At 38.5% G+C, this 20,617-nt stretch overlaps 2 protein-coding genes and 1 pseudogene across 11 annotated transcripts in view; 2 read left to right on the top strand and 1 right to left on the bottom strand.

Moving 5' to 3' along the window:
- LOC105226621 (plasma membrane calcium-transporting ATPase 3) overlaps positions 1-20,617 on the bottom strand; it is a 529,385-nt gene that overhangs the window by 193,461 nt on the left and 315,307 nt on the right. The gene's annotated exons all lie outside the window — the stretch shown is intronic.
- Positions 9,680-9,882, top strand: LOC125779891 (small nucleolar RNA U3; annotated as a pseudogene).
- The window catches only part of LOC125779365 (uncharacterized), a 168,122-nt gene continuing 163,115 nt past the window's right edge, over positions 15,611-20,617 (top strand). Inside the window, exon 1 of the mRNA XM_049460696.1 lies at positions 15,611-16,859. Coding sequence (XP_049316653.1) covers positions 15,695-16,780 — 1,086 coding nt within the window. The 5' untranslated portion in view covers positions 15,611-15,694 and the 3' untranslated portion in view covers positions 16,781-16,859. The remainder of the gene's footprint in view (positions 16,860-20,617) is intronic.

Below are 20,617 nucleotides of genomic sequence, written 5' to 3'. Positions count from 1 at the left end.
GGAATACTGGGTATCTACTAGAAAATTTTCGGTCGTGGCCCTTGCTATTGAGAATCATGTAACTTCATGCAAAATACATGCACTTTCTTATTATTCCCTTTTTGTAAAACATTTACAATGTTTTTTTATTTTTTGAAGAAATTTCATGGTTTCACATGAAAAAATTACATCTACGATAAGCGAAAATTTTCGCACTAGGGAAATTTTTCACATGTGAGCATATTTCTCATATGATCACCATATGAAAAACACAAATTTGTTAATTTTTCCACCAAGTTTACAATCAGGGCTGTTGTTGAATCCAAGACAGAATTGCGTCGCTGTCAGAATTGCAAACCAATTCTGATTTTCAAAGATGTCACAAAATCTGTTTGGATTGTCGTCTTTTCGAACATACGCAAAACCAATATTCGAATCAACTGTTTTCTAATGTGACAGAACTTGCAAATGAATACATACATATGTATGTAAGCACTCTTACTAAAGTTTTTAATGAGTTCCGAATTATAGAAAGATTTTAAGAGATAACATTTATCGAATGAATAAAAACGCATTTGGGTGTTAAATTACGTTTTGTAAATCTAATATCTTTACATATCCGGATTTTTTTTTTCCAAAAACTCAATAATGAAGACATTTCGTGTTTTATACTTATGTTTTCCACCATAGAAATAAAGATACATTAATTCGTAAGAATAAAATATTTTGATTTCTTAACTTACATTTCAAATCTGTGAGCGACTATCTGCTTGCTTTGTTTCTGATAGCAAAACCGATAAAATTGGTTTCCGTGACACCCAAAACCGATACAAATTCTGTTTCGAACATCAAACCAATAATATCTGAATTTTTTATCGATTATTCCGACAACTATCAGATTCCACAACACCCCTGAATAAAGCTGATTGACATAGGAGGTTAGAGGTAATCAGAATAATAAAAAATTAATTTTTTGCAAATACGTTTTACTCAAAACTTTATTTTTTTTTTTGAACTCGTGACCACGGTAGTTCGTATACGACTAGGTAGATTTCAATGAAACTTCTCAAAATGGGAAAAATTATCAAAGGATTAATTTCTTTGTTATTTTAGATTTTTGATAAACAATTCAATGTGGTTTTCTTTGAAAAAAAAAATATTTACTGAGGCCGCCATTTTATTAATAAAAAAGGTGGAATTAGGCACTAGGTAATCTATTACGTAAACCGTTTTTTTCGATAAATTTTATTTAAAATTATCAATTTTTTTTCAAATTTCTGTTAAGTTAAGACGATTTAATGATGCTATATTTTTACTGTGGACAGCGAAGGCTGACAAACCACATATGTACCTACCTAAAGCAAGAAAGGAGGATGGTGTCATGTGTAGAAGTTCACGCAAGTGAGGAAAGTTCTCTGATCGCCATTCACTTGGGAGTGGCCAGAAACGATTCTTTTACATATGACTCAAGCAGCTCACGACTTCCGGTCTTTGACCAAGTATCCTCTGGGTAGCCTAAGAACATCCGTTTGAAGGCGAGCTAACGTGAGAAGGCGAAACATCCCCTGCATAGGGTTGTGCGCTGGGTTTGGGACCCGCCACGTAAAAAAACACCCCCAATGAAAAAGCAAACACAGCCTCGGATGAGAGACCCCCCTTTTGATGACGACCATGGCAAACGAAATAAGGACTATGATTTGAGGGCATGCACCTGGAATGTCCGGTCCCTTAATTGGGAAGGTGCCGCTGCCCAGCTGGTAGATGTCCTCGTAAAGATAAAGGCTGACATCACCGCCGTCCAAGAAATGCGATGGACGGGACAAGGACAGATACGAGTAGGTCCTTGTGACATTTACTACAGTGGCCATATAAAGGAGCGCAAGTTTGGTGTTGGATTCGTGGTGAGAGAGAGACTCCGTCGCCGAGTACTATCATTCACTCCGGAGAATGAACGTCTAGCCACAATCCGCATCAAAGCGAGGTTCTTCAACATATCGCTGATTTGCGCCCACGCCCCGACGGAAGAGAAGGACGATGTGACCAAAGATGCTTTTTATGAGTGCTTGGAGCGCACTTATGAGAGATGCCCCCGCCACGATGTCAAAATCGTGCTTGGCGACTTCAACGCCAGGATGGGCTAAGAAGGTATCTTTGGCACTACGGTCGGTAAATTCAGCCTCCACGAGGAAACATCCCCAAATGGGTTGAGGCTGATCGACTTCGCCGGGGCCCGAAATATGGTTATCTGTAGTACTAGATTCCAGCATAAGAAGATACATCAAGCTACCTGGCTGTCTCCGGATCGAAAAACCACCAACCAGATCGATCATGTTGTGATAGACGGAAGACACGTCTCCAGTGTTTTAGATGTGCGTGCGCTCCGAGGTCTTAACATCGACTCGGACCACTATCTTGTTGCAGCCAAGATTCGCACCCGCCTCTGTGCAGCAAAAAACGCACGCCAACAAACACAAGGAAGGTTCGACGTCGAGAAGCTGCAATCACAACAGACAGCCGAACGATTTTCTACTCGGCTTGCACTCCTGCTCTCTGAGAGCACTCGTCAACAACTCGGTATAAGGGAACTGTGGGACGGCATTTCAAACTCCTTACGTACAGCTGCAACCGAAACCATTGGTTTTCGGAAAGTGCAAAAGAACAGTTGGTACGATGAGAAGTGCCGTGTCGCAGCGGAGAGAAAGCAGGCTGCCTACCTCGCAACGTTACGATCGACCACAACACGTGCGGGATGGGATAGATACCGAGAGTTGAAGAGGGAAGCGAGACGCATTTGCAGACAGAAGAAGAAAGAGGCCGAAATGCGTGAGTACGAGCAGCTTGATAAGCTGGCCGACAGGGGTAATGCTCGAAAATTCTACGAAAAAATGCGGCGACTTACAGAAGGTTTCAAGACCGGAGCATACTCCTGTAGAACCCCCAAAGGTGATCTAGCCACCGATGCCCAGAGCATACTTAGATTATGGAGGGAACAATTCTCCAGCCTGCTGAATGGCAGTGAACACATAGCACCAGGAGAAGGCGAACCCGATACCCCAATCGATGACGATGGAGCAGACGTTCCATTGCCCGACCATGACGAAGTTCGAATAGCAGTTGCCCGCCTGAAGAACAACAAAGCGGCAGGGGCAGACGGATTGCCGGCCGAGCTATTCAAACACGGCGGCGAAGAACTGATAAGGAGCATGCATCAGCTTCTTTGCAAAATATGGTCGGATGAGAGCATGCCCAACGATCGGAATTTAAGTGTGCTATGCCCAATCCATAAAAAAGGAGACCCCACAATCTGCGCCAACTACCGTGGGATTAGCCTCCTCAACATCGCGTACAAGGTTCTATCGAGCGTATTGTGTGAAAGATTAAAGCCCACCGTCAACAAACTGATTGGACCTTATCAGTGTGGCTTCAGACCTGGAAAATCAACAACCGACCAGATATTCACCATGCGCCAAATCTTGGAAAAGACCCGTGAAAGGAGAATCGACACTCACCACCTATTCGTCGATTTCAAAGCTGCTTTCGATAGCACGAAAAGGAGCTGCCTTTATGCCGCAATGTCTGAATTTGGTATCCCCGCAAAACTAATACGGCTGTGTAAACTGACGTTGAGCGGGACCAAAAGCTCCGTCAGGATCGGGAAGGACCTCTCCGAGCCGTTCGATACCAAACGAGGTTTCAGACAAGGCGACTCCCTATCGTGCGACTTTTTCAATCTGCTGCTGGAGAAAATTATTAGAGCTGCAGAACTGAACCGAGCAGGTACAATCTTTTATAAGAGTGTACAGCTGCTGGCGTATGCCGATGATATTGATATCATCGGTCTCAACACCCGCGCCGTTAGTTCTGCTTTCTCCAGACTGAACAAGGAAGCAACGCAAATGGGTCTGGCAGTGAACGAGGGCAAGACGAAATATCTCCTGTCATCAAACAAACAGTCGTCGCACTCGCGACTTGGCACTCACGTCACTGTTGACAGTCATAACTTTGAAGTTGTAGATAATTTCGTCTATTTAGGAACCAGCATTAACACCACCAACAATGTCAGCCTAGAAATCCAACGCAGGATTACTCTTGCCAACAGGTGCTACTTCGGACTGAGTAGGCAATTGAAAAGTAAAGTCCTCTCTCGACGAACAAAAACCAAACTCTATAAGTCGCTCATAATTCCCGTCCTGCTATATGGTGCAGAGGCTTGGACGATGACAACAACCGATGAGTCGACGTTGCGAGTTTTCGAGAGAAAAGTTCTGCGGAAGATTTATGGTCCTTTGCGCGTTGGCCACGGCGAATACCGCATCCGATGGAACGATGAGCTGTACGAGATATACGACGACATCGACATAGTTCAGCGAATTAAAAGACAGCGGCTACGCTGGCTAGGTCATGTTGTCCGGATGGATGAAAACACTCCAGCTCTGAAAGTATTCGACGCAGTACCCGCCGCGGGAAGCAGAGGAAGAGGAAGACCTCCACTCCGGTGGAAGGACCAAGTGGAGAAGGACCTGGCCTCGCTTGGAATATCCAATTGGCGCCACGTAGCGAAGAGAAAAAACGATTGGCGCGCTGTTGTTGACTCGGCTATAATCGCGTAAGCGGTGTCTACGCCAGTAAAGAAGAAGAAGAAAGCAAGAAAGCGTATGAGCATAGACTCCCCAAAAGTAACTAAACAACAACAACTCAAACCGGTTTTCTATGCTAGATTTGGACATGCAAAGTAATAAACACAATTCTAAGGAAAAACAGGACTCAATGTTAACTGCTGTAGTTTCTCACAAACCACCACCAATTTTTATACCTCAAGTGAGTGATATAAATAAAATGTTGAAAAGCTTTTCAACTGTTATTGGTAAAGAAAATTTCACCTACAAGTCAGGCAGGGACGGACAAGCAGGTGTGATGACTTCAAACAGTGATTGCTACAGAAAACTTGTTAGCTATTTAGATACCAATAATAATTGGTTGTCAAAAAAGTCTTGCGGTATTTTTATTGATCTTTTTTTTATTGAAATTGAAATGAATTTTTGATGACTCATTCCCAGCTCTTGACCGATGCTACGGCTGCTACTATGCCGGTCTCTTTTGACCAATTCAGCGATTTTATCGCAATTTTCGACGACAGGCCTTCCGGAGCGTGGCGCATCTTCGACCACCTCTACACCAGAACGAAAACGTTGAAACCATCGTTGTGCGGTGGAAATGGAAACTGTATCGGGTCCATAAACTGCACAAATTTTATTGGCGGCTTGAGATGCATTTTTTCCTTTATCGTAGTAGTACTTTAAAATATGCCGTATTTTCTCTTTATTTAGCTCCATGTTTGCGACGCTATAACTCACGAACGACATAAAAGAAACGACAATCAATCAAACACGTGTTAGCGCGTGAAATGAGCTTTCCAAAAAGGTATAGCATGACCCGATGCGACGAATAAAACTAGAACTACGCGCTTTCAGCGCCAACTAGCGAAAATACCGCAAGACTTTTTTAACAACCTTATATTAGGTATAGTATAGCCTGACCCGATGCGACGAATAATATAATATTACTTTTCATACATATCAATTGAAAGAAGATAATCCATATCGAATAGTTATAAAAAATGTTCACTTTTCAACTCCTATCGATGATATCAAGCATGACTTAGCAAAAAACGGGCATATTGTACGAAATATTGTGAATGCAAAAGCAATTGCCAATGTCAATGTTCTTTGTTGATCTTGAGCCTTGAGTAAACAATAAAAAAGTATTTGGCGTAAATCGCTTATGCAATGCCGTAATAAAGATTGAGCCACGTAGAAAATGTAACGATTTAGTACAATGCCACCGCTGTCAAAAATTCGGCCATACCAAGCAATATTGCAAAAAGCCTTTCGATGAGTAAAGTGTGCACTCGTCCTTCTCTCATCTCTTTGTTCAAAAGATAAAGAAACTCCACCGAAATGCTTTAATTGCCTTCAAAATCATACCGCTAATTACAAAGGTTGTAGAATTTATCAGGAGTTAGTGTCAAAAAAAGACTCGCTTAATAACGGGTGATTTTTTTGAGGTTAGGATTTTCATGCATTAGTATTTGACAGATCACGTGGGATTTCAGACATGGTGTCAAAGAGAAAGATGCTCAGTATGCTTTGACATTTCATCATGAATAGACTTACTAACGAGCAACGCTTGCATATCATTGAATTTTATTACCAAAATCAGTGTTCGGTTCGAAATGTGTTTCGCGCTTTAATTTTGTTCAGCGATGAGGCTCATTTCTGGTTGAATGGCTACGTAAATAAGCAAAATTGCCGCATTTGGGGTGAAGAGCAACCAGAAGCCGTTCAAGAACTGCCCATGCATCCCGAAAAATGCACTGTTTGGTGTGGTTTGTACGCTGGTGGAATCATTGGACCGTATTTTTTCAAAGATGCTGTTGGACGCAACGTTACGGTGAATGGCGATCGCTATCGTTCGATGCTAACAAACTTTTTGTTGCCAAAAATGGAAGAACTGAACTTGGTTGACATGTGGTTTCAACAAGATGGCGCTACATGCCACACAGCTCGCGATTCTATGGCCATTTTGAGGGAAAACTTCGGACAACAATTCATCTCAAGAAATGGACCCGTAAGTTGGCCACCAAGATCATGCGATTTAACGCCTTTAGACTATTTTTTGTGGGGCTACGTCAAGTCTAAAGTCTACAGAAATAAGCCAGCAACTATTCCAGCTTTGGAAGACAACATTTCCGAAGAAATTCGGGCTATTCCGGCCGAAATGCTCGAAAAAGTTGCCCAAAATTGGACTTTCCGAATGGACCACCTAAGACGCAGCCGCGGTCAACATTTAAATGAAATTATCTTCAAAAAGTAAATGTCATGAACCAATCTAACGTTTCAAATAAAGAACCGATGAGATTTTGCAAATTTTATGCGTTTTTTTTTAAAAAAAAGTTATCAAGCTCTTAAAAAATCACCCTATAATACTCGTAAGACAAGGCCTTCCTTGGTCAAACTACAAATGCCGAACAACAAGTTCACCATAAAAATGTTAGCTATGCTGATGTAACAAGAGGACAACTTAGTTCTACTACAACCACAGTTCGCAATGAAAAAATTGACAAACTCGAAAAATTGATTGCCAAACAAATTGAGCTAACCACAACACTAATAAATATGATGTCTTCTCTCTTAACTAAGGTATGCAATTAAGTCTAAAAATAGCGATTTGGAATTCCAATGGACTAAGCAGCCATAGACGGGAAGTTGAATATTTTATAAAAACTAACAGTATGGATATATTACTGGTTTCAGAATCCCACTTTACCGCTAACTCCTATTTTAAAATTAATGGATTCGATCTCATTACTTCAAACCACCCGACGGTAAAGCACACGGTGGTTCTGCAATTCTTATAAAATCATTACTAATACACATTGTTTTAGAGCCAGTTTCTGTGCCATCAATTCAAGCAGCTTCTTTGAAAATCTAGACCGGTAGTAGAGCGATTGTTATAACTTCTTTATATCTCCCACCTTAATTCAATCTGATTTAATACTGTGCCAACCATGTGCCATATTCAGATGAAGTAGCGCAGATGGTACAAAATAAAAGACGACTTCGAAGAATCTGGCAGAATAGCAGAAGCCCGGTTGACAAAACCAGGCTAAAAAAATCAATTAAAGAATTAAAATCCAAGTTGGCAGAGCTGAAAGAAGAATCTATTGCAGAATATTCTGAATAAAAACGACGAATACAATCTGTGGAAAGCTACTAAATACCTGAAACGTCCTCCGAAGCGACAGGTACCAATAAAAGATGACAACAACTATTGGTGTAGATCTGACAAAAGAAAAGCCGACGCCTTTGGCAACCACCTTGCGAATACTTTCAAGCCTTTTGCTCTCAATACTGACCATCAGCGAAAAAATGTTCAGACTTTTCTTGAGAATCCATGTCAAATGGATAAACCAATACATTACGTAAAACTGACTGAAGTACAATCAGAAGTGTCACAGTTGAAAATTTCTTGATCGCCTGGTCCAGATAATATTGATGCATGGACAATCAAACAATTATCAAGGGAATGCCTGCTACTCTTAGTTTTAATCTTTAATTGTGGTTATAGGCTAAGTCACTTTCCTACGCAATGGAAATGTGCCAAAATTATAATGATTCCGAAGCCAAACAAGCCCAAGAACGAAATAACCTCTTATAGACCAATAAGTTTGCTGACAATATTCTCTAAAATATTGGCAAAAATATTTCTTCGTCGATTGTTGCCTGTTTTGGATTCCTTATCCCTTATCCCAGACCATCAATTTGGATTCAGGCAACTACAACAGTGCCACAGAATCGTCAAAAGCATACTAAAATGTCTCGAAGAGAAACAGCATTGTTCGGCAGTTCGGCATGAGGGGTTGTTATATAAAATAAAAATGAAACTACCAGCTCCATTCTACCTATTTCTTCGGTCATACCTAGATTGCAGACACCTTAAGGGTTCCGCAATCAGTTTTGTATTCGAAATCTACCTAAACTGAATACTAGTGTGATTAAGTTTTGGTTTGCCCACGACATTTGAAAAAAAAAACTAGCCACAGGAACTTCGTTTTTTCTTCAATCAACATTTGCTTTAAGGACATAGAAACTTGTAGTTACTTCAGAGGCACATACATATGTATGTGGTAATAGAGTAATAGTAGAGTTATAATAGATGTAAGAACATTGGAAGTAGTAGGTCAAGATAATTGTAGCCTAAAGGGGCTATACCAGTGTGACGCATGAAAAATTAGGCGATTTCGTGAATTTTTTGAAGAGAAAGTACGCGATTGAATATTTCGAACTTCTATGTACGTAATAAGGTTTACTTTTAGCTATATTTAAAGATTTTTTTTTTACAAAAATGTTGAAAAATAACGGAGTTATGGGCTGTCTTCGAAAATACCAAAGAACAAAAAAATGCCGCAACTGCTGACATGATTCCGGCCAAAAAATTCAAAAAGTTTATTAAACTCAAAAACATTTCCTATACAATGGCTTACGATCTTTGAAAAATTAACAAAATGGCGTAATTTTGAAAAAAAAAAATGGTTTTTTAGGTAAAAAAATGGTCGTTTTTTTTAATGCCAAAATGACAATTTTCAACCAATCAAAAATATCGTAGGTCATTGTATAGTAACTCTATTCAGCAATACTCAGTTTTAATTTGAAGTCGATCGGTTAATTTTTAGTTACATTATGATGTCAGTAATTTGAAAAATGTCGTTTCAAGAATAACGCGTTTAAAGTTTCACTTACATATATGTATGTGTGTATGTATATGTTTGCACCTCCGAGTTATACTTCTTATATGAGTTCGGAAAAGGTTGCGATAGATTCAGGTTGCGCAACCTTGCTCAATATGAATCTAACGCAACCTTGTCTACGAAAATGTTCGAGCAGCAAGCGAAGCGGTGACAGCTCGGCTTTTCTACCAACTACACAATGTTGCCATGCTTATGCTGTTGTTGTTTTTGTAGAACAACGTTTCAATTTTTGGTTGGTGACATATTCGCATGTGTGCGCATATGTATATTTGTATGCTTGTGCATTATTGAAGTTATACTTCTTTTTCTTTCGTTTGTCTTTCATTTCTGCGACCTCTCAACTATTTTGCGTATCTTATGGTTGAAATACTCTGCGTTGGCCGTTGAAAAATTAAGTCTATACTTTACAGGATCATTTCTGTAGTTAGTCTTCATTTACATTTTTTGGAAATCGACCCGCGATGACGAGGTATATCGTTTTATCTGACAGCGTGAGGTTTAAGAAGTTCATTTCTAATTTTGTCTTGTGGCATATTAGAAATGATGTTTCTTCGAAAATCGTTCGCTTACAAGGGATAAAACGACTTCTAAGTGGTGATTTTAATGAATAAATTCCTTTTGGTTGAAATGCTCTGCGTTGGCCGTTGAAAAGTTAAGACTATACTTCTCAGGATCATTTATTCCCTTCATTTCTTCAAAGAAATTAATGACCTTTAGAAATATACATATTTGCATTATTTCGTTGTCATTTCCATATTCGTAGCAATAGAATTTCTATGGCATAAGAAAAGTAATGGCCGCCGATTGTCACCCCTTGCCGCTGTAACAGCTTCGCCTACAAAAATGCGTAAATATGTATACGTATGATCGTGAATACAGATCGACGCAGATTTTTGCGAGAAGCATCAGAAAGTTGTGCAATTTATGCATAATATACATATACATAATATTGCTGTGATAAATTTAATTTCTATTAGTAAGAAAAATATTTATTTGTATAAGTTAACTCGAAACGCAAACCACCAAAATACCAAGTCAGCATTGTCTGCCTAACATCCGTTTCAGGCAATGCTGAACATTAACACCACCCCAATCCATGACCAACGGCCCGAGTTATGATCCAACGACAAGCAACAACAAACGATACTCACAAGCTACCGTAGCCGTGGGATACGCTGGCGCAGCACAAATATAGCGCAAACAAGCAACGACTCACACTACACGCAAGTCGGCGTAATCATGGGATTCGCTGACACTGCACCTGACAAAACATAGCAACGACAGCGACGACGGCAGCGGCAGTGAGGACGGCTTAGGCTTATATCGGTATTCTGCTTGAGACGATTGTCTCATGTCTCTAATTGTGACTATAGTAATTTAATGACTCTATTAGTTAGGAGTCTCATTTTGGTATTCTGGCAGATACAGTATACTACTATACAATATACTACTACACTGTATCTGCCAGAATACCAAAATGAGACTCCTGACTAACAGAGTCACTAAATTACTATAGTCACAATTAGAGACATGAGACAATCGTCTCAAGCAGAATACCGATATTAGACTTAAGAGTAAGAATGTTTTAGAGTTTAGTTCTGATCGAGCCTGAATAAAGCACACTAGTGCCTAAAAATAATTGGCGCCCAACCGGGTAAAGAAGATACGAGGGAATCTCCAGAAAGTAAAAATCACCAAGGTATTTTGCGGTGGAGTGTCTTTAATGACTTCAAAGGACCCAAGGACTCACAGAGGATCGCTAAAATCTTTAAAAACGTATCCTACAAGGACTCCAAGGATCCGAGGATTCATCAGAAAGCAGTTTATAATAAAAAACATGTTTCGAGTATTGTAAGTAGAGTGCTTATTTTGAATTAAAACTAAGTTTACAAAATAGACGGAAAGGAATTTATTTTAGAAATATAAGGAGCTAATCATAAGACTTTGTGAAACAAATTTTCAAGAGTTTAATAAAAAAGAAACAGTGTAGTATTTTCTCAAAAACATTGTGTTTAGAAACAGAGACAATAATTCGGAGAAAAAGATGCAATAGCAACAAAAAAATCCGCATTTTGCAAATAAACAGCACAGAACAAATGATACTAGGACTAACAAGCAAGAACAAGTGACCCCCATGGACGTTGACCCATCGGTTTCAAGACTAAGACAAAATGTAAATTGGCGTAGGGAACCATCACAGAGAGCCAACCAATACCAACAACAGAATCAAAATAATAGTAGACAGGGTTATAGTTCAAATCAACAGCAGGGAAAACGACAGGCAGATTCAGATAGGGTTACTGGACCAAAGATGCAACGCATTAATACCTTAAATCAAGAAAAGGTTAGTGAGGCAACTTATAATCAGGAAGCCGAAGATGAAGCTGAAGATCTCGAGGAGGAGCAATTGAATTTTTTAGGGGGAAGTCCCTACTCCCGTGGATTAGGCGAGGAGTAGGTTATCGAGGAAAAAAAATTAAATTATTAGTGGACACAGGAGCTTCGAAAAATTACATAAAACCAATACCTGAGCTAAAAAAAATATAATTCCAGCGTCCACACCATTTATAGTAAAGTCTTTGCACGGCAATAGTCCTGTAACACAAAAGTGTATAATTAAGATGTTTGGCGTAACTGCAGATTTCTTTATACTACCAAATATAACAACATTCGACGGAATAATTGGGCTCGATTTGCTCAATCAGGTAAATGCCCAAATAGACCTCAGTATTTGTACAATAAAGCACGATTCTGAAACTGAGAAGCTCTAGTTCCATGAATGTAAAAATGTAAACTTCATCGACATAAAAAGTGAAGAAATTCCATCTTCAGTTCGTGAGCAATTTTGTGAAATTATCAAAAGTAGAAATAAGGCTTTTGCTGACCCTAACGAGTCACTACCCTTCAACACTAATATAATTGGTACAATCAGAACAAAAACCGATGAACCGGTGTACTCGAGACTTTACCCATATCCTATGGGTGTAGCCGACTTTGTAAACAAAGAAGTGGCTGAACTTCTCGTCACCAATTTGGGTCGTTGATAAGAAGGGAGTAGATCAAACGAGAAATAAGAAGAAACGTCTTGTGATTGATTTCAGGAAACTGAATGAGGTCACAGTCGAAGATAAATACCCTATGCCAAACGCAATGGTAATCTTGTCAAACTTAAGAGGTGCACAATATTTTACCACCCTCGACCTTAAATCTGGGTTTCACCAGCAATTCAATTAGCAGAAAGAGACAGGGAGAAAACCGCTTTCTCCGTTAACAACGGTAAATATGAATTCTGTCGTAAGAGGTGCACAATATTTTACCACCCTCGACCTTAAATCTGGGTTTCACCAGCAATTCAATTAGCAGAAAGAGACAGGGAGAAAACCGCTTTCTCCGTTAACAACGGTAAATATGAATTCTGTCGCAAGAGGTGCACAATATTTTACCACCCTCGACCTTAAATCTGGGTTTCACCAGCAATTCAATTAGCAGAAAGAGACAGGGAGAAAACCGCTTTCTCCGTTAACAACGGTAAATATGAATTCTGTCGTTTACCTTTTGGGCTAAGAAACGCCCCAAGCATCTTCCAGAGAGCAATCGACGATGTCCTCAGGGAGCAAATTGGCAAAACCTGCCACGTTTACGTTGACGACGTAATTGTCTATTCAAAAACGGCAGAAGACCATTTGAAAGATATCGAATGGGTGTTGCGGAGTATCTATGAGGCAAATATGAGAATATCCGCCGAAAAATTGAAATTCTTCAAGACCAAGGTAAAATAACTAGGATTTGTTGTCACAAGGGGAGGTGTGAAAACAAGCCACGATAAAGTCAATGGAATTAAATGTTATGAGCAGCCAACCACTCTTCGAGGACTACGTTCCTTTCTTGGATTGGCTAGCTACTATCGATGTTTCATTAAAGATTTTGCCAGCCTTGCAAAACCTCTGACTGATATGCTAAAGGGAGAAAATGGCAAAATAAGTGCCACACAGTCCAAAAAAAGTAAAATTCAACTAGCACCAGAAGGTATAGATGCATTTAATAAACTTAGAGAAATTCTGGCATCAGAAGGTGTCACGTTAGCATATCCCGACTTCACTAAACCATTTGACTTAACAACCGATGCATCCTCAAGGGGTTTGGGGGCCGTCCTTTCACTAGAGAAAAAACCCATTACCATGATCTCAAGAACACTTAGAGATAGAGAAGAGCATTTGGCAACAAATGAAAGAGAACTCGTGGCGATCGTATGGGCTCTTAACACTTTGAGGAACTACCTGTACGGTGTTAACCAGTTGAATATCTACACTGACCACCAGCCTCTGACGTTTGCAGTTTCTGATAAAAACCCGAACGCAAAAATCAAACGATGGAAGTCTCTAATAGAAAGCTTCAACGCAAAAATTTTCTATAAACTATATTCTATGAAAGGAAAACCATGTCGCTGACCCGTTGTCCAGACAGCACATGAATATGATAGGAATTGAAATGAAGGCAAGCTCCGACTGCGCCACCATGCACTGTGAGGAGTCACTGACCTACACTATAGACACGGTGGATAAGCCCGTAAACAGACATGTAATTTCATTTTGCGACGTAGAGTCATTACTAAAAACGCTGCAAGAAGTCATTCATGATGGCGTAGTTAACGCAATACATTGCAGCCTACCAGTGTTGGCAAAAATTCAACACCGACTGGTAGAACTTCACCCCAACGTAAGATTCCGTCATACCGAAAAGATGGTTACGGACATCTTCAGCGAAAGTGATCAACAAGAAATTATATTTGCTGAACACAACAGAGCTCATAGGGCAGCGCAAGAAAATGTAAAGCAGATCTTGGCTGACTATTTTTTCCCGAAGATGCATAAAAGGGCAAGGGAAGTAGTAGCGAATTGCCGAATATGTTCAAAGTCTAAATACATTAGACATCCAAAGAAGCATGTTATTGCGGCAACATCGGTTCCATGTAATCCTGGTGAAATATTACACGTTGATATTTTCTCCACAGACCAGAAATATTTTCTAACTTGCGTCCATAAGTTTTCTAAATTTGCTATAGTGCAGAAAATCGCATCTAGAATCATCATAGACGTAAAACCACCTATACTACAGGTAATAAACATTTTTCCAAACGTTAAAACTATATACTGTGACAACGAAAAGTCACTTAACTCAAATGCTATAAAATCAACTTTGCTAAATTACAACAATGTGAAAATCGCCAACGCCCCTCCACTGCATAGCACCTCAAACGGGCAAGTGGAGCGTTTTCACAGTACCTTAACTGAAATAGCTAGGTGTCTAAAACTAGAAAGAAATCTCGATGACACTGTTGACTTGATTTTGCTCGCCACCATAGAATAGAATAAGACAATTCATTCAATAACCCATGAAAAACCAATAGACATCCTTCATCCCAGCTCAGCTAACATTACGGAACTAGTGCGAAATCGTATCGAAAAAGCACAGGCCAGTGATCGCGAATACCATAATAAGGGTCGTCAGAATGTGACGTATAACGTTGGCGACAAGGTCCTAGTGAAAGTTAATCGAAGGCTAGGCAATAAACTCTCAACACTATTTACAGAAAAAGTAGTCGAACAGGACCTAGGCACCACCGTTCTTATAAAGGGGAGGAGGGTCCACAAAGACAACCTTCGTACACCTTAGTTAATCACTTTATTACTTTAAGTCTTGTATTTTAAATTACAAGATAATATCGACATTCCTATTGACGACCACTTTAACACAAAAGCTAACTGACTACACCAACTCCAACTACATCCCAATTTTGGACGGAAACGCAATAGTATGGGAACATTACGGTTATTTGACGAACTTTACCAACTTGACACTATATGCAACATTGAACGACGAGACGGCAGAATTTACGGACCTTTTCCCATTGACACACATTAAGAAAATAGTAGAAGCAGACATAAAATACATCGTGACTTTATTTCGAACCGTTGACATTCACCATCGACAGGCACGAAGCTTAAACTTTGTACGTACTGCACTAAAAGTCGTCGCCGGAACCCCTGACTTTGACGATTTCCAAAGACTACAACTAAGACAGGATATGCTCATTGACTCTAATAACAGACAGCAAAAAATCTTGGAAATCACGCAAACAATAAACACAATTATAAACTCAACAAGAAAGGAAGCAATAGACACAGGTGATCTTTACGAAACAATACTTGCAAGAAATAGAGTAATAATCCTCGAACTGCAATCAATCACAATCTCAATAGCCCTAGCTAAGTTGAACCTAGTGAACCCAATAATAACGGGTGATTTTTTTGAGGTTAGGATTTTCATGCATTAGTATTTGACAGATCACGTGGGATTTCAGACATGGTGTCAAAGAGAAAGATGCTCAGTATGCTTTGACATTTCATCATGAATAGACTTACTAACGAGCAACGCTTGCAAATCATTGATTTTTATTACCAAAATCAGTGTTCGGTTCGAAATGTGTTTCGCGCTTTACGTCCGATTTATGGTCTACATAATCGACCAAGTGAGCAAACAATTAATGCGATTGTGACCAAGTTTCGCACTCAGTTTACTTTATTGGACATTAAACCAACCACACGAATGCGTACAGTGCGTACAGAAGAGAATATTGCGTCTGTTTCTGAGAGTGTGGCTGAAGACCGTGAAATGTCGATTCGTCGCCGTTCGCAGCAATTGGGTTTGTGTTATTCGACCACATGGAAGATTTTACGCAAAGATCTTGGTGTAAAACCGTATAAAATACAGCTCGTGCAAGAACTGAAGCCGAACGATCTGCCACAACGTCGAATTTTCAGTGAATGGGCCCTAGAAAAGTTGGCAGAAAATCCGCTTTTTTATCGACAAATTTTGTTCAGCGATGAGGCTCATTTCTGGTTGAATGGCTACGTAAATAAGCAAAATTGCCGCATTTGGGGTGAAGAGCAACCAGAAGCCGTTCAAGAACTGCCCATGCATCCCGAAAAATGCACTGTTTGGTGTGGTTTGTACGCTGGTGGAATCATTGGACCGTATTTTTTCAAAGATGCTGTTGGACGCAACGTTACGGTGAATGGCGATCGCTATCGTTCGATGCTAACAAACTTTTTGTTGCCAAAAATGGAAGAACTGAACTTGGTTGACATGTGGTTTCAACAAGATGGCGCTACATGCCACACAGCTCGCGATTCTATGGCCATTTTGAGGGAAAACTTCGGACAACAATTCATCTCAAGAAATGGACCCGTAAGTTGGCCACCAAGATCATGCGATTTAACGCCTTTAGACTATTTTTTGTGGGGCTACGTCAAGTCTAAAGTCTACAGAAATAAGCCAGCAACTATTCCAGCTTTGGAAGACAACATTTCCGAAGAAATTCGGGCTATTCCGGCCGAAATGCTCGAAAAAGTTGCCCAAAATTGGACTTTCCGAATGGACCACCTAAGACGCAGCCGCGGTCAACATTTAAATGAAATTATCTTCAAAAAGTAAATGTCATGAACCAATCTAACGTTTCAAATAAAGAACCGATGAGATTTTGCAAATTTTATGCGTTTTTTTTTTAAAAAAAGTTATCAAGCTCTTAAAAAATCACCCTTTATTAGATAATAGTGATATCAATAATATTACCAATGAGCACTCGACTAACATAACTATAATAGAAATAATAGGAATGTCTAGCATTAAGGCTTTACAAAATAATAATAATTTGTACTTTGTAGTTAAGTATCCAATCCCTCAAATTGTTTGTAAAAAATATAGTTTATTCGCCGTGCCTCACGAAGGACGAGTCCTACCAATCATGATAAGGGCATCAAAGCAATCGATGACGGCATTGTCATTATCAACAATGCCACAGCAACGATAGAGGTTGAAAAAGGAGATAGCAAAACCGTCAGCGGTACTTACCTTTTGACTTTCGATCACAAGTACCACAATCGAAATCATACTCCCACTCATACTCCTGGCACTCCAACGGCTCAAAGAGTCAATCTTTTAGGACATATAGAGACATTGAGTTTGAACTATCTTCATGAAATGAATGCGGAAAATATAAACCATATTGGCGCTCTTCGAGGAGAAGTCAACTCAACAACATTGCTTTTTATAGTAACGATAACATCAATCTTTATCCTAGTAATCTTGCGACTTGCTCTAAGCAAATATAAAAAACACACCGCGAAAAAGGCAATGAATGTCTTAGTAAAAGAGGTCACCGAGAGAATCGTTCCCACTTAGGAAGGGAGGAGTTAACTCGAAACGCAAACCACCAAATAACCCTAACATCCGTTTCAGGCAATGCTGAACATTAACACCACCCCAATCCATGATCAACGGCCCGAGTTATGATCCAACGACAAGCAATAACAAACGATACTCACAAGCTACCGTAGCCGTGGGATACGCTGGCGCAGCACAAATATAGCGCAAACAAGCAACGACTCACACTACACGCAAGTCGGCGTAATCGTGGGATTCGCTGACACTGCATCTGACAAAACATAGCAACGACAGCGACGACGGCAGCGGCAGTGAGGACGACTTAGGCTTAGACTTAAGAGTAAGAATGTTTTAGAGTTTAGTTCTGATCGAGCCCACTAGTGCCTAAAAATAATTTATAGTATACGATAGTAAAAATTAAAAATTTATTCTGTCAAGATTCGGACCTGTATTAGCATCTTAACTTTCCAAGCTTACCACCAACACCACCATTGACGCTTAAGTTGCGCTGACTTAAGTATGGTTTGGTTATGCATGTAAGAAACATACGATTGTTCCAATAAGTTTGTTTAAGTATAGAAATATGCTTTTGTAGAACATTTGCTCTCGCAAACATACAGACAAATGTGCAAACGACATAATATATGTATGTATGATGGTTTCGCATTTTGCTTCTGAATATCACTAAGAAGTATAACTTCTTCAGCGCGTAGGGACTCCACGCACCTTTTTTTTTAAGTGTTACACTGATATAGCCCCTTAAGTAGAGTAGCAAGAAGTTGTCGTACATATATTATACATAAATTAAGCAACGTTTGTAGATTCCTCGAAACAATATTTATAACGTAAAAATGTCGGTTTTAGTAGTAACTGATAAAAATCATATTTAATGTGTCAAACTCTCAATAAAGTGCTGTGACTTGAAAACGTTTTCCTAGTTTACTTGTCGTAGAAGATGTTAACTAAGTTAATCTGCAAACATAATATATAATAACAAGTCCGTTCTTTTCGAATGTAACTTTATTAATTGATTACAATTTCCAATCCTTACAGCTAGGAAGCTAACATAATGTATGTGAGCTTAATACTAGTGTTTATTGTTGTTGTTATTATTATTTAAGGAAAGAGAGAACGTAGTTTAAGAAAGATCAATTAGCAAGTATGAAAATTATGAAATGAGAAAAAGAGATATGAGAGGATAAGTAAAACAGGTAAAGAAAGAATGAAGAGAGAAGTGTATGTTGTTGGTAGTGGGAGTATTGGTATATGACTCCTCCCCCCTTAAGACATTTGCGACCTCGTAAATTAAAATTACATTTTTACTTAATAAATACAATAAATATTATTAAATTAGTAATTACTTATTTTTGAAACTCATATCGTCTTCTTAATTGTGTCTTATAATATTTTGTTTTGCGATTGTTTGAAATGTCGGTAACATAATTTCCATTTCTATTATATTCAACCAGTTTTTTGTATTTAGGTTTATTTTTAGGAATTTGTCTTTAAGCACAATATTATCTACCAATTCCTTTGGTTCATGATCTCTTTTTTTATTCAATTTCCCAATCCTTTCAACTTTCTGTTTTTCGTACAATTTACTTAGCTCTTCAATGGACTCTTTATCAAAATTTTTTATTATAAAATCAATGGGTTTCAGTATTGTTGTTGTATGAATTGTATTATTATAGCAGTTGAAAATTTTAAAAAGTTTTTCTTCCAAAGTTAAATCTCTATTTTCTTTGTCGGCCTCCATTAACCTTAGATGCTCATTTAAAGTTTCCAGTTTTTAAATACGCTGTAGTAGTATGCATTTGGATATCTTGTTCCTTTAAAAACAAACGTACTGTACTGTGTAGAATGCACCTATCGTTGTCAAACACAATTTTATTCATTTTACCTAAATATTGAATCCGCTCTTTTATAACTGCTAAAATTGCTATCCAATTTCTATCATTAATTTTATGAAAAGTGGCATACTTAGAGAATTTGTCAATAGTTGTAAGGTACATTATATTTCTGCTGGGAAACCAAATGTCTATATGTACTATGTCATTAAAATGAGTGGGCGTTTCTGTAACTTGATATGGCATTTTAACTGGTTTTCTATCAAATTTAGCTACTTGGCAAATTGATCAATTATTTATTGCGTGAGTTATTAGTTTATATAATTTAGGATAAAAGTATTTATTTTTCAATTCAAGGAAAACTTCTTGTATACCCCTATGATTATTACGGAGATGCTCATTTTCTATGATTGTTAATATTTCATTCTTATCGGTAATTTCATTTAATTGAATATTTGATTTATATAGTTTAAGGTTGCTATTTTCAAAGAAATTTACATACAAATATTGGAATTTTACAAAAAGTTCATTATTTTCACAAAAAATACATATAACGCCCTTGTTTATGAGACATTTCTGTAAAATACTTTTTAGGTCAGAATGTTGAGTCACTATTATGTGAGTTTATTAACGATTTTTAAATATATTTTTTCCTCTTGGCCATATTTCAAGTAGATTTGGTTCTTATAGCAATTGATACTCCTTTCCGTTATAAATATATATGTATTTTAAATTATCTTCTAACGCGTTGCATCTAATGACGTAGGACTATGGTATGCTACTTTTTTACTTTCAATTTTACTATTTCCAAAATTATTGTATATATCTCTATCTAAGAAATTTGATTGAATTTATTTGAAACAAGTATCTGCTTAAAGTATCAGCAACAGTATTATCCTTTCCTTTAATAAAGGGTGATTTTTTAAGAGCTTGATAACTTTTTTTTAAAAAAAAAACGCATAAAATTTGCAAAATCTCATCGGTTCTTTATTTGAAACGTTAGATTGGTTCATGACATTTACTTTTTGAAGATAATTTCATTTAAATGTTGACCGCGGCTGCGTCTTAGGTGGTCCATTCGGAAAGTCCAATTTTGGGCAACTTTTTCGAGCATTTCGGCCGGAATAGCCCGAATTTCTTCGGAAATGTTGTCTTCCAAAGCTGGAATAGTTGCTGGCTTATTTCTGTAGACTTTAGACTTGACGTAGCCCCACAAAAAATAGTCTAAAGGCGTTAAATCGCATGATCTTGGTGGCCAACT

Source organism: Bactrocera dorsalis, chromosome 6, assembly GCF_023373825.1.
Source record: "Bactrocera dorsalis isolate Fly_Bdor chromosome 6, ASM2337382v1, whole genome shotgun sequence".
NCBI lineage: Eukaryota > Metazoa > Arthropoda > Insecta > Diptera > Tephritidae > Bactrocera > Bactrocera dorsalis.
Note: the sequence above shows the minus strand (reverse complement) of the source record. Positions and strands in the feature narration are given on the sequence as shown.